General features: G+C 39.7%; 1 protein-coding gene across 1 annotated transcript in view; it reads left to right on the top strand.

Moving 5' to 3' along the window:
• The first annotated feature begins 39 nt into the window (after nucleotides 1-39).
• Nucleotides 40-15,162, top strand: part of rubcnl (rubicon like autophagy enhancer) — a 96,040-nt gene continuing 80,917 nt past the window's right edge. The window contains exon 1 of the mRNA XM_051927320.1: nucleotides 40-165. Coding sequence (XP_051783280.1) covers nucleotides 50-165 — 116 coding nt within the window. The 5' untranslated portion in view covers nucleotides 40-49. The remainder of the gene's footprint in view (nucleotides 166-15,162) is intronic.

Here is a 15,162-nt window from a genome sequence, read left to right as displayed (position 1 = left end):
ATTAGACCATATACAGAATTTGTCTGGAATAGGCATGCCAGCAGTCTTTATGATTCAAGGAGCACAAAAATGCAACAAAAGCAGATCATGCAGCCAGGGTAAGCTTATACCTGGAAACAAAACGTGGCTTTCTTTGGTGGTTGTTTTAACTGAAGTACTTTGCTGGTAAGTAGTGTTTTTCTTAGTAATGCTTTGATCCCCATAGACCATGTCTATATTTTACTGTGTGGAGTGGTAATGTCACAGTGTATGGTTGTCCTGTTATAAACCATAATGGGCCAAAATTGGGCAGAGCAGAAGGGTCAGACTTGTGGCAAGTAATCTAATAGAGGGGTACGTCAATAGAATGTGGTCAAATATTGGTGGATGTTTCAGTTAAAGAGATATTATCCTTAGTAAATTACTTAAGAATTAAAATGCACAGGACACAAGGCCTAGCTCTTTAATAAAAATATTTTTAAATGTTGAATAGGTTCCACCTAACTAATAACTGTCTTATTGGTCAGTGATTTTGCCTGCATTTGCTGACGGGCATATGTCATTCAAGCCATATTTGCAGGTGCCAGAAGCCAGTAAGTTATTTCTTTTTTTGCAGTGTCTCTGGAGTTGCCCTGATATAAATAAACACACTCTGCCAAAGGTATACCAACTGCAAATGCAAAATGTTCATAGAAGAAGGAATAATTGCCTATATATGAGGCAGTAAATTGAAAATGAGGATTGTGTGGAGAAGAAGCTGAGCTGCTCCTATTAGACAAGTGGGGCTCCGCCCCCTGCTGGCTTCGCTCACCTACCCCCGGCGTTGGGTATCCTGAAATACATTAGTCGAGCTTGTTCGTCTTGGAGCCATTCCCGCTCTGCTTGCGGCATTTCAGACGCGCGTTGTAGGCGCCTGCGTTCATTGATTTTATCCAGCCGGGCTCGTGTTTGTATATCTGTCAGTCGAGCTCGTTCGTTTTGACCCCGTGCCTGCTTTGCTTTCGCAGTTTCAGACGCGCGTTGTAGGCGCCTGCGTTCATTGATCTTATCTAGGTGGGCTCCCCGTGTCTGTGTGGGTTTCTTCTGGGTGCTCCGGTTTCCTCCCACAGTCCAAAGACATGTAGGTTAGGTGCATTGGCGATCCTAAATTGTCCCTAGTGTGTGCTTGGTTTGTGGGTATGGGTGTGTGCATCTGCCCTGTGGTGGGAAAAACCTCGGGGATTTGTTCCTGCCTTGTGCCCTGGGATTGGTTCCAGCAGACACCCGTGACCCTGTGTCAGGATATAGCGGGATGGATGGATGGATTATTTGGTAACGTGACATATTTTTGATTAGGATTTTGGGTTTTTTGAACATGGGGGCAGACAGCACTCCATGCTTACAGCTGATGCTATTGGATGTTGTGTAATTTTTAGCATCTTCATTGCTGTTCAGCACTCACACCCTCTCTTTACAATAGTGCGCAGAAGTAAAACAATCTGGAAAGACAGGTGTACTGTAGAGACTTACAGTAAGCAGGGCTGGTTTTAGCTTTTTTGCTGCCTTAGGCAAGTATAAAAATGTCACACCCTAACAACGTAGTCTTGAAGGCAATTGGTAAACATATTATTACAGATTGTTGAGCAGTCTGCCCTTTAATGTTTTGTGCAAGTCGTACACATATTGGGTCAAAGAGGAGGTGGGGGAGATTCATATGAGTTGTACATGATGTCAGACCAAAGACTGGGGAGTGTGGTTGGGGGGGGGTTCCTTCTCATTTAGGGTTTCACACAAGTCACACACAAATGTTGGAATATCGGGGGCAAAAGCTTTACCACCCTAGGCGACTGCCATAGTTATAATGGCACAGTAGACCTTGACAGCAAGTCCAGAGCACACTTGGCCTCACTAAATGACTGTAAGCAGTTAATAAATTACCCAATTATATGGACAGAAAAGCAATTTGCAATGTAAAAATGGTTATGCATTGTCTCGCTAAAGTTTGGAATCAAAGGCCATTGTCATTCCATGGTGTATTACTTAAGGAATATCTTTCACATAGCAAATTGACAAATTACCTTGAAAAGAGTAAGACTCACTTCCATGGCCTTACCTCTCAAATGTATATAAATAAATTGGACAAATAGGTTGCAAGTGCACTGCAAACATATTAAAGAGCAAAAGGCAAAATTGAATAATAATATTTTCAAGCATGAACATTAGAACTTTAGAACATTCTAGATGAGGACAGGCCTCATCTAGAGAGGACAGGCCGTTTGGCCCAACAAAGCTCACCAGTCCTCCTAACTTAATTCTTCCAAAATAACATCAAGTTGAGTTTTGAAGGTCATTAAAGTTCTCCTGTCTACCAACACAACTTGGTAACTTATTCCATGTTTCTATGAAAATATAAATCATATAAAGGACAAGAACCATTCTGACTGGATGCCTTTAGACCACTTCCTTAAACTGATCAATTTAAATAAAACTGGGAAGGAAGTTGCTGACATGCTGCAACATAAACTGTAAAAACTGAAAATTGACACGTTTGATGTCAAGGGGATAAGATTTCAACCATGTTTGTGAACTGTTACAAAAGATAAGAAGTCATGTGGCCCAACTACTTGATTCATATCATCCAGTGGTCAGTAGTACATCTGAAAAAGAAAAAGGTGTATGTGTTGAATGAAATCTGTGGAAAACTGATAAATATTTTATTCCCTTTGCAACCCTCACTCTTTTTCTTTGTTTGGAGTGGACATATTGGAATCAAATCTTGAAGTTCCAGCATGTTTTTTTTTTAAAGTTGGCTATCTACTATGTCCTTTTCAAAGGAAGTCTAATTGATGGGTTATTTTGAAAGCAGGAAAACAGACTAGTCAACAAACAGAACTGACATTTTTTCTAATCTACAATCTTCTGAAAGCAAAGAAATGGCATTTTAGCTGTGTCATCTGATTGAGAACAGGTTCCAGAAATTATTTTGGAAATATGATTTAAGAGACTGTAAGTACAAATTTGCAGTCAACCTAAACTCCAATGAAGCACTGGGAGACCACACAAAATCAAGGTAGGGGATTCTTTAATGATGCAGAAAGAATATGAGTGATTGTTACGCACTGACATACAGTATACTACCAACATAAATGATCAGTTTAGTGATTAACAAAAGCACTTACTTTCTAAACAGTATATTGCAATATAAGTGGTATTTGTGGCCTTGGCCATGTTGTTATTTTAGATCTTTTGTGATGGCAAGACCTCTCTTGTGTTGGAGACCTTTGTTTGGTTGTGGAATCCTGATAGCCCTAGGATACCTAGAGTTTTACATTTTTTTTTAATTTTTATTTTTTGTAGCATTTCCCTCATTGATGTAGTTATCCTTAGAAAAATGGCTCAGATAAAATAGCTAAAAAAGAAAACCCCAAAATGTAACTACCACAATGCTCCTCACTAAAATTAAGCCATGCATGGAGCAAGAATATTAAGACAACACCCTGGTATTATTCCAAGAGTCACAAATGGATGGCACCCAACCACATTAATAAAACGGGTGTGAATGAGCTTGTGATGGAACACACAGATGAAATCTGAAGTTGACCAGTAAAGGTTTGTGATCACAGTTAACATGGGTGGAAATGCAAATGTGTTTTCTATCTAAATACAGTCAGAGGAAAATACAAAATAATCGTGTAGGACAGTGTCAGCAGTCAGGTAAGCAGTGGAAGGACAGGTGTTGCCAGCCCTGACAACTGTGCATCTTTAAAAAGTGAGACTTTTGTCAGCTGTGAAGTTAGTGTAGCATCCCCATCATGAGACTGTCACATCTTAGGCATCATACTAATACAGTATGCTAAAGTTGGGACTGTTCCACCTTGTACTAAATGAAGCCAAGACAGGCACTGGGACTCAATGACCATGAACTGAATAAGCAGATTAGAAAATAGAAGAATGGAATAAATGTAGTAAGTAAGTAAAATTTATTTATAAAGCACTTTCCTCAGACAGGCATCACAAAGTGCTGCACAATAAAATAAAAGAACAAAGAAGTTATAATATAAAATAAAAATATGCAACAAAAACTACCCAAAAGCTAGTCTGAAAAGGTAAGTCTTAAGCTGGGCTTTAAACTGTTTAACTGATTGCACTGATTGTTCCACAGTCTGGGAGCAACAGATTGAAATGTTCAATCCCTACACATCTTCAACCTGGAGCGAGGGACAGAAAGAAGGCCTTGTTGACTAGATCTCAGGGCTCGACTAGTGGTGTAATAGTACATTTGATTCACAATGTATTGAGGAGCCTGACCGTACAGGGCTCTGTAAGTGAGTATGAGAATTTTACTATAGGCCAATGCAAAGAGAATAAGATAGGAGAAATGTGAGTCTGCTTATGGGAGCATGATAAACGTCTGGCAGCTGTGTTTTGAATGGTCTGAAGGTGAGTTAAACCAGACTTGCTTACACAGGTAAAAAAAAAAAAAGAGTTACAAAAATCACTGCATGATAAGATAAAAGCATGAATAAGCATTTCCTGGGTGGCACAGTGGCGCAGTGGTAGTGCTGCTGCCTCGCAGTTAGGAGACCCGGGTTCGCTTCCCGGGTCCTCCCTGCGTGGAGTTTGCATGTTCTCCCCGTGTCTGTGTGGGTTTCCTCTGGGCACTCCGGTTTCCTCCCACAGTCCAAAGACATGCAGGTTAGGTGGATTGACAATTCTAAATTGGCCCTAGTGTGTGCTTGGTGTGTTTGTGTGTGTCCTGCGGTGGGTTGGCACCCTGCCCAGGATTGGTTCCTGCCTTGTGCCCTGTGTTGGCTGGGATTGGCTCCAGCAGACCCCCGTGACCCTGTGTTCAGATTCAGCGGGTTAGAAAATGGATGGATGGATGGATAAGCATTTCCATCTTGGTCTTAGAAACAACAGTCCTTAACTTGGAAAAATTTAACATTTTCATTTATTAATCTCTGTCAGACAATCAACAAGAAAAGCAAACTTGTAACTGTAGTATATCTCTGTATTGTGAAGAGTCTTTGGATGCTGATAACCATAGAAAAGTGTTATATAAAGTAAAGGTTCTATAAAAGAAAATGTATTTTTGCATGTTTATATACTGTATATTGTCACTTTGAAATCATTAGAAATCACTAGTACTAGAAATCCCCCATATATGATATACCATTTGACTCATTTTAATGTCTTCTTAAGCAATATGGCAATCATTTTGGAGATCCCCCCTATTTTTGGCCCTCTAGACCAGAAAACCCCAAATTTTTAAGTCATTTTTGGACCTTATTTTATGCTGGAAATCACACCCTTATGATAATAAGAAAACTAATAGTTGTCTAGAGCAAAAACAATCAAAACAACCTGAAATAATGCATGTCACATCAACCATCCTTAGGGGTTCTCCCACTAGTGGGATACAAGGGGTAAAACTCCTTTTCATAAAACTTTATGCTATTTCATGCTTGCTGCTCATGAATATTATAACATTTATGATATTTAATTCTTCACCAGTGGTCCTAGCCCTCTAAGCGCCTCTCCCAGAAGGTTAAAGATGACAGATTTCAAATATAAAGAATGTGGGGTATCGTTTTAGACTATTTCAAGGTCAGTGATCACACATTTAATGCTATTTTTCATTTTATCCTTTACTAGAAATCTAGTCCTTTGTGGACATTGTAACAAAAGGCACTATATAGGCGCCTGACCCGACACAGATGGACACGGAGGCATGTATAAAAGACTTTCATTTTCTTCAGCTGGAGGGCACGTCTTCCCCGTGTCCCCCACCCACAACACAGTCCCAAAACACCAACACACCACACACTTGCACCATCACTCCTCCCAGGCAACTTCATCCTCCTCCACCCGACTCTGGCTGCTGAGTGGTGGTTCCTGGCCCCTTTTATTACAGGCAGAGTGGTGGCTCTGAGGCTAGGGATCTGCACTGGCAATCGGAAGGTTGCCGGTTCGAATCCCGTAAATGCCAATAGGGACTCTGCTCCGTTGGGCCCTTGAGCAATTGAGAACCTGCAATTGCTGAGCGCTTCGAATAGCGAGAAAAGCGCTATATAAATGCAAAGAATTATTACTGATCGCTGACATCCAGCTGCACTTCAAAAACCAAAGCTCAAAAGGGCCCAGCAGCTCCTGCTGCAGCACCCCCTGGCGGCGCCTGTGCTGCACAGAACTCCAACCCCCATGAAGCACTGGGGGAGTCCAAGGCATCTAGCATCCAGGGGGGAGATGTTGTGTTTCCCATGCTTGCTCTCCTGATACATATACTGCAGGGGCGTCCTGGCCGGGCATGGGCCCCGGCCATCTGTCACAACATCTATCAGAGGGTTAAAATTACTTTTTTTAATTACAATAAAGAACATTTAGACTTTGTATATTTCAATTAAACACATTTTAACATTTCAAATATTTCATTCAATGGTTCTTGTTCATAATATACACCTAGCACATGAAGTAAATCATTACATTTCTTATGAACACCCTGAATTAGGACAGCTACTCTAATTCAGACTTTTCTATTTTTATATCTGTATTTATATGTGTGTGTGTTCATATTACTTTTTTGTATAACAGAGGTTTTTTGTCACCTGCTTCCTGAAGATGGCACAGGTTAAACTTTCTTTTCTTTAGCACTTTGTTACTTTCCACTCTTTATAAGATCATTAACTGCTCGCTAGAAGTCATGGCATGTATTTCTTATCTATGTCTTTTTATAAGCTCAGTAATTTCTTTGTCTAGTTAGTACAGGCTAAGCAGGACTGACCAGTTCACTTGCTGTCCTACTGTAGATCTGCTGTAATAAAAGAAGCTTAATGGAACCATTTCAAGGAGTGACTCCAGTGATGTTTAAAAAAAAGTCCAAGACAGTTGTTCGTCTGAAAAACTGGGTAGTATGCTCAAAAGGATACAATTTTCCTACTCTGCAGTCCTACTGGAAGACTGTGTTCACATAATAATAATAATAATAATAATAATAATAATGCATTTTATTTATAGAGCACTTTACATTAGCAGTAAATCTCAAAGTGCAACATAAAAAGTTTAAACAAAGGCAAAGCAATAAAAACAGAGATAAAACAACAATAATTATAGTATTCTTGTTAATAAGCTTTCCTAAATAGAAAAGTCTTTACCTGTTTTGTAAAACAGCCCACAATCTGCTGTGTTCTCAGGCTCTCTGGTAGGGCATTCCAGAGCCGTGGAGCAGCGGCTACAAAGGCTCGGTCACCCATTGTATGAAGTTTGGTCACAGGGGGGCGAAGGCAGTAGGTATTTGTAAAACGGAGGTTTCTTGTAGTGGATTGTAATATAAGGAGTTCTTTAAGATATTGTGGAGCATTTCCATGGATACACTGGTGAGTAAACAAACAGTTTGTATTTGATACGGAGATGGATAGGGAGCCAATGAAGTGATCGAAGGATTGGTGAGAAATGTTCATATTTCCGTACCCTCATCAGGATTCTTGCAGCACTATTTTGAATTTGTTGGAGCTTTTGAAGGCTCTTGTTGGGTATCCTGATGAGGAGTGCATTACAATAGTCCAGTCTGGATGAGACAAAGGCATGAACCAGCTTTTCAGCATCACAGAGGGAGAAGTAGGGACGGAGTTTGGCGATGATGTTTCAGAGATGAAAGAATGGAATTTTACAAAGGTGATGGATATATGTATCAAATGACAGATGGGAGTCTAACTTGACACCCAGATTTGTAACAGAAGGAGAGAGGGTAATGGTACGGTCAGAAAAGGAAATACAATTTACAGAGGAATGAAGTTGATGGGGGGTGCCAATTAAAAGAGCTTCAGTTTTGGTGCTGATCAGCTTAAGGAAGTTCTTGGACATCCAGGCCTCAATCTCATCCAAGCAAGAGGAAAAAGTTGATGGAGGTGCAAGAGAAGTCGAATCCAGTCTCACATAGAGCTGCGTATCATCGGCATAGCAATGGAATGAAGCTCCATTCTTGCGAAATTATGTGACAAGTGTAAGGACTAACTGGACAACAGTCACAGTACCAATATTGGCAAGTGTGTAGGACTAGCTAATCAGCATTCATAAAGTAGGGTCACCTGTAAGTGGCAAACACCTACTGCAGGGAAAGACAAGTGCTGAGCTGTCATCTGAGCACCACTTAATAGTGAGCAGATTCAGACAGCTATAGGTCATGAGCAGGGGTACACAGTGCTACAGTGGGGAATAAAGCGCAGGTGCAGTTACTAAATAAAGTCCACAGTGGAAATATCCATCCATCCATCCATTTTCCAACCCGCTGAATCCGAACACAGGGTCACGGGGGTCCGCTGGAGCCAATCCCAGCCAACACAGGGCACAAGGCAGGAACCAATCCCAGGCAGGGTGCCAACCCACCGCAGGACACATACAAACACACCCACACACCAAGCACACATCCATCCATCCATTTTCCAACCCGCTGAATCCGAACACAGGGTCACGGGGGTCTGCTGGAGCCAATCCCAGCCAACACAGGGCACAAGGCAGGAAACAATCCTGGGCAGGGTGCCAACCCACCGCAGACACCAAGCACACACTAGGGCCAATTTAGAATCGCCAATCCACCTAACCTGCATGTCTTTGGACTGTGGGAGGAAACCGGAGTGCCCGGAGGAAACCCACGCAGACACGGGGAGAACATGCAAATTCCACGCAGGGAGGACCTGGGAAGCGAACCCAGGTCCCCAGGTCTCCCAACTGCGAGGCAGCAGCGCTACCCACTGCGCCACTGTGCCGCCCACAGTGGAAATATTTTGGTACCAAATCAAAATTTCCCTGACAAAACCTACCATAAGAAGCAACTTTGCACACCTGTACCAAGTCCCAAAAATGCCTCTTTGGGGCATTTCCCTAATGAAATATACTGTAGGTGTGGTCACTAAAGAAAGTTCCCAAGGGGGGAAATTTTTTAAACCAAACATAGCCTGTGGGCTTCCCCTGTACAAATGAGGAATTTGTGCAAAATCTGACATAGATTTGTTCAGCAGTGTACATTTGCATACTAGACACACTCACAAACACAAATTCAGTGTTATATGTGATATGTTTTTACAGTTATTTTTGTCGTGTGTAGTATTGGTAGGTAGATTATACAGACCTAAACAGGTAGAGAGGGAGTACTGGGCCACTGAGTGAACGTGACAGAGTTCGATCAGTTGTACTTTTACCTCCAGAAAATCTCTCTGAATCTTTGGAGACGTCAGGGACATATCGCCTGAATGGACCATGCTTAAGGCCTTCTCTTTATAGAAAAGGGAATTCTGGTTAAGCTGGCAATACACTACAAATCTTTTCCAGCACTTTTCAGTTGTAGCTTTCGTATATGTTATCATAGCAAGTTGTAATAAATTGCAAAGTGCACACATAGCTGCAAGTCATCTGGTGTGACTGCCCCAGTGGTCAAAGCGACATCCACTCAACTACATTTTAAATGAAAACAATGTCTATCTACACTAGCATTTTCACATTGGTTAGGAAAAGTATCACCACCCACACTAATACAAAACACTGCCTACACTGGGCATGCGTGCATCAACAGAAGAATCCTTGAAGTTATGTTAACACTGCTGGCCATGGCATTTATCGCAACACTGTGTAGCAAGTGGAAATTTATTTGCCTTTTGATCATGTATGCAATATTGAAATTGTACAAAAAGCCATTTAGGTAAACAACACAACAAGTGGCTTGGAAAGCACTATCTTGGAATATAATTTTCTCCCATGAAGGGTGACTAGTCAGGGAAAGAGGCATTGTAATGAGCAGGATTCAGTCAGGGAAAGGCTACGTAATAAGCACAAACAAATCAGAGTGCAGTTTGAGTCTGAGTTTTGAAAAATACTTTTATCCATCCACACATGATTCTGTAGACTACGCCAGTTGTGATGGACACCTTGGGCGTCAGCCAGCCCAAACCCCGACACGAACACACAAGCACAGTCCCGGATATAAAGGAAGGTTTTTATTATAAATACCTCCAAAACATGTTACATAAGTACAAATCACTCGTTTCTCTCTTTCTTTGATAACTCTGTCACCACCGCACTGCCCTCCTCCAGTCAAGTGTTGCCTCTCTACTACCCAGCTCCGACTTACCTGGATAAGGGAGTGTGGCCCCTTTTATTACAGGGCCAGGACTACTTCCAGTGCCAGGGCGATTGCCCGATCTAAATACTTCCGGGTCACACGGAAATCCATCACCACAGTAGGGAGCTTATTTTTCTGCGGCGCCCTCTTGCGGCACCCCGTGACACCAGCAGGGCTGCCTTGCCGGACTACATTTCCCGGCATGCCCTGCTGACTTCACACTGGGTACCGAGAATCTGGGCTGCTGCCATCTAGTGAGCTGGGGGGATAAAAAACCTCCAGCGATATCTTTCCTTTTTAATGGGCTGGCCGTCCACCCTTTCCGGTTCTTACTTCTGGGTTTTCTTCTGGTTGGGATGCCCATCCAGCCCTCATGGTATCTACATTATATATTATTTTCACCTTTTAAGTCTTGGGTTTGTTTTAGTATAATTTTGTAATCAATATTTTAACTCTTCCTTTAATATTTCTATCCGTTACTAGCGCCATCTATTGGTGAAATCTTGAACTATTCTTCATATGAAAATTTCATTTCTTAATTGACATGGATTAATTGATCAATTAGAGAAACTGATTATTGATTAATGTATTGTCATCGGAAGTGAGTAAGTGTGCAAAATTTCAAGTCATTTGGACAATAGGAAGTGGGTTAAATATCGATTACAAGATTTGTACCAGACAATAAACAGGTGAAGTTAAAATAAGCATGGTAATAATAAATAATGGTTCTGTAATGGCATTTTATGGTTCTTCACTGGGTTGTGTGGTTTCTCATAGAACTATTGCTTGACCAAGAACCATTTCATTGTGATTAGGGTTCTTTGCATATGAAGTTGGTTCTTTGTGCTTTGATAAACTTCCTAATATATATATATATATATATATATATATATATATATATATATATATATATATATATATATATATACATAAACTGAAAATCTTTAATATGTGCTAGGCTAAATAGCAGGACACTAACAGATTAAGAAAACCTGGACTTGGCCTCTGTTATTGTACATATGCAGCAAGAGTCCTTTTAAAATCATGAGCTACTGGTATTTCACAAATCTGTTACCATCTATTAACACTATTGAGCCTGTTATTGATCTAAAAAAATAAAGTTTTTTTTTCCTGGAACCTTCATGTGGATGGGTCTTTTGGGATCCAAACGAGCCACTATGGAGCATTTATTTTTAAGAGTGTACTGGCATGCAGAAAAAAGATCATAGCTAACAAAGAATCAGCTAGATCAAAATAATCAACTCCAAATCTGAGGTAGCATTTCTCACAAGGAATCTGTGACTAGTTCTCTGAAAGTGAAAGGGAAAAAACTGCCCCAAGTGGATAAATGTTAGTGTCTCTGGGTCTATCAATATATTGGTGTAGCAGTGGTAGTACTGCGGGGGTTTATTCCAGGGAGTAGTGGAGAAGCAGAAGCTAAGTATCTCTACCCAAGCTGCATCTGTTCTGTTATATGCACAGTATTTTCAAACAGATGTATATTATATATCACATTTTATGGAGCTGTAGTGTACATGTGCAAACATGACACTTGGCGTATTTTGATTTCATTAGATAATGAAGAGTTTAGTTCCCAAATAAATCACATTTTTTGTTAGATCTTTCATGAAGAAGCTGTAGGCCTCCAAGGAAAGCCCAGAGACTGGGTGGAAAATAGGATTTTGGGTTATGTTTGGGCTGCATTTGGTCAACTTTCAACAAAGTAAACTGAGAGAAGATCAGATGTGATGGAAAGTACTGAACATTTTAATCAACCTAAACCAGAAACCCCAAAAAAAAGAGAACTGGAAACTTTGAGATTATTTTTATGCAAAAAACTGCTTTGAAAACAGCAATGTCAGAGTATAAGAATAAGGATAAAAAACATTTTGAAGCTTCAGAAGATTTATTTTATATTAACAACGAACTTAGATCATGAGCAACAACAATAATTAGGAAGACCATAAAAATATTTTAGCATTTAATTATTAACAAGTAAGTTACATTTGAATTCCAAGCTCCCTCTTTGTACAGTATTAATATGTATAACATACTTCTCAGGTTCACTGCTATTCTCTGTATTGTGTAATTTACATTTTCTTCCAAAATCCCACATTGCTGTTACATATTTTGATTTACAGTTAATTGACTCATTGATTATTCACTTCTTCCTATCAGTTTTCATGCTGTACACAGTTTCCTATTATAAAACCAGCTGGTATTTCTTTTCCTTTTTCTTTTAAATGCCTGGTTTAGAGTTACTAAGAAATATGTTACGTGACGCCAGACATGAAATGCTGTCATGGGATAATAAAAGATTCTTTCTATATAAAAGAGCTAAAGCTGTTTTTAATTTGAACTCCATGTCAGAATGGATGTTGAAAGATTTGCACTCCTACAGTACACGGTATATATACAGGGAATCTCAGACGTCTCATATCAACAAACTGTTTACAATTACACCCGAATGTTTAATCATTTTGTACTGTGTGGCTCTAGTGCAATGGGTCACCCCTGAGGATGGTGTGTAAATTTTTATCTTTATCTTGATGTCTCAATCTATTTAACTAAAAAAGGAAACTCTGTGGTTGCTGGGCTACTAGTTTGTTTTTAGCTTTATTTTTGGAGTGGATCATATAAAATCCATGCTAAAAATCATTTTTCTTCTTGCAAAACTGAAACATGTAAATCTTTGTAATTCAATGCATGAGTGCCATGGTCAAAACCAGAACAGGCACATTAAACTCTCTCTTTTTTTATTAAGCTCTAGGCTGCTGTCTTTGACTTTTCCAAAACATGAAATTTACCTTTATTTTTCCATTTTATCTTTAACTCCCCACAAATGATAGAATTTCCTAAAATGCGTTTATTTTTTTTTCTGTGATTTTCAACCATTTGAGATCTTTCTATTGCTAGTATTTTCCTGAAATGAGCCCATTCCTACATTACTTTCTCAAAGTACGCTTTATGTTCCATGTGGGTATATTCAGTTGTTTGCAAAAACATGTCTAGTTATGGTATTTAAACTAAATAAAAAGACAAAAACCAACAGAACCTGCTGGAGTCCCCCTGACAGTTATGCATGTCATTTATCAAACTAATCTTACTTAGAATTGTGGACTTCAGCAATATTTTAGTTAATATTATTATGTGGCACCAATGTTAATAATTTAAACTAGAGGGCTTTGACCCCTACTCGCTTTGCTTGCCAACCCCCATGCTTGGTTTTCCGGATACACACTTTTAAGATTTTTTTTTTCTTTGAATTGTTGCTATTTCATTAGTTTCACTTTTACTTCAGAACTTCTTTAAAAACAATATTTGGAATCTATAGAGTCCCAACATGCTGAATGAGAATTTTAAATGAGGTCAGTGAGACATGTGTTTAATGACTTTGTACCATAATTCAGGATAGGTTTCGATCGACATCATCAGCAGTTAATATTTTTTTTTTGCAAAGTAACCAATAAATGCATGTGAGGTAAACCCCGTTTTTGAAATTCTCTGACTTAAACTTCAAAGCCTTACAATATTTACATACTTCAGACATATCACCATATGTCCATATATTCGATCTCTATTCGCCTTTTAGTTATTTCTCCGAGTAATAATTTCTCTTTGTTTGCGCTAATGCGATGTTTACTTTCTTTGTTTTGACACTATCGTTTTTTTCTGCTTTCATATTCTGTATCTTGCTCTGCATGTGTTTCGCGCCTACATTTTTTTTGAGTCTTTTGAATTCCACTGCTTTCATTATCTCTAACCTGCTGTGCATGTGTTTGGCCCCCTTGTTTTTTAACCTCTTTATGACGTTTTACTTTGTTTTCTATTCTTTGTCTTCTATTTCTGACCTCGCTTTATCCTGCTATTTTTTCAATTACACCTGATCCATGATGATTATTTTCCCTTTTTTCGAGTAGTAATTTCCTTTTGTTTGTGCTAATGCGATCTTTACTATCTTTTTTTGATACAGTAGCGACCTCTGCGTCTGGCTCGAAAAGAGAAGTAAAAAAAAACAAAACAGACAGACGTAGTAAAGTCTCACAAAAGTTTTACTTGAACAATCAAGAAAAAGAATGCCAACTTCGTAACCCCAAACACAACCTTCTAGCACCCTCTCTAACTCCCTCCTCCCGTCCCCGTAACCGCATCAATCAATACCCCGCTGTCAGTCTTCTGTGCTGTACTCTGCCCTCCCTCAATCAAACCTAACAGTCACTCCAAAAAAAAAAGGCTTCAACCTGGAAGGGACGCTACAATACTTTTGAATTTTCCTGCTTTCATATTCTTTACCTTTCTCTGCATTTGTATCACGCCATCGTTTTTTCTGAGCCTTTCGAATTCCACTGCTTTCATAATCTCTAACCTGCTCTGCATGTGTATAGCGCCGTTTTTGAACGTCTTTATGAAGTTATACTTTGTCTTTTAATTCTGAGCCCGATTGGACGTGCTTTTTTCAATTCCACTTTTTCCGGACTTATTATTACTTTCCTTATTTTCTGAATTTGCACCTAGATTATTCTTTTTCTTTTTTGCATTTTTTTCTCTCCAACGCTTTTGAGTCTCTTTTCACCACGCTGCTCTTTCTTCTTCTCTTAGTCGTCGATGTTTCATCTACAGTATAACATATTGTCCTTATACGCTTTATATGTGCTGAGAGCCCTGGATCTGTGTGTGCTCAAAACCTTGACAAGACTGAATGTTTTGCTGCCCGTGGTCTTATTTGATATTGGTTGTAAGTAGGGCGTGTCTTGCAAGAATCTCATGTTCTACGTCCCCGCGAGACGGCCCTGGGTCAATCTCTTGGCACAAAGTCTCATGTTTAAGGTCCCCGCGAGATGCTCCGTGGCCAGTCTCTTTCGTCTTGTGGGTCTTTTAAGTGTCTTCCGTGATCTTCACGTGAAGATCACGTCTCGTCTCCCTAATCATTCTCTCCCAGGATTTTTTTTTATAATAGAGATGATATGGTTACACACTAATGCCCAAATATTGCTAAATGTATGAACTACTGAGGGTGTTACAAATATTGCCAGTACTGAAGTGGTTGAATATTCTAGCATATTAGCTGTACCAAATCTTTTACTTATTAGCAA

The sequence above is a fragment of the Erpetoichthys calabaricus genome, chromosome 4 (assembly GCF_900747795.2).
Source record: "Erpetoichthys calabaricus chromosome 4, fErpCal1.3, whole genome shotgun sequence".
NCBI lineage: Eukaryota > Metazoa > Chordata > Cladistia > Polypteriformes > Polypteridae > Erpetoichthys > Erpetoichthys calabaricus.
Note: the sequence above shows the minus strand (reverse complement) of the source record. Positions and strands in the feature narration are given on the sequence as shown.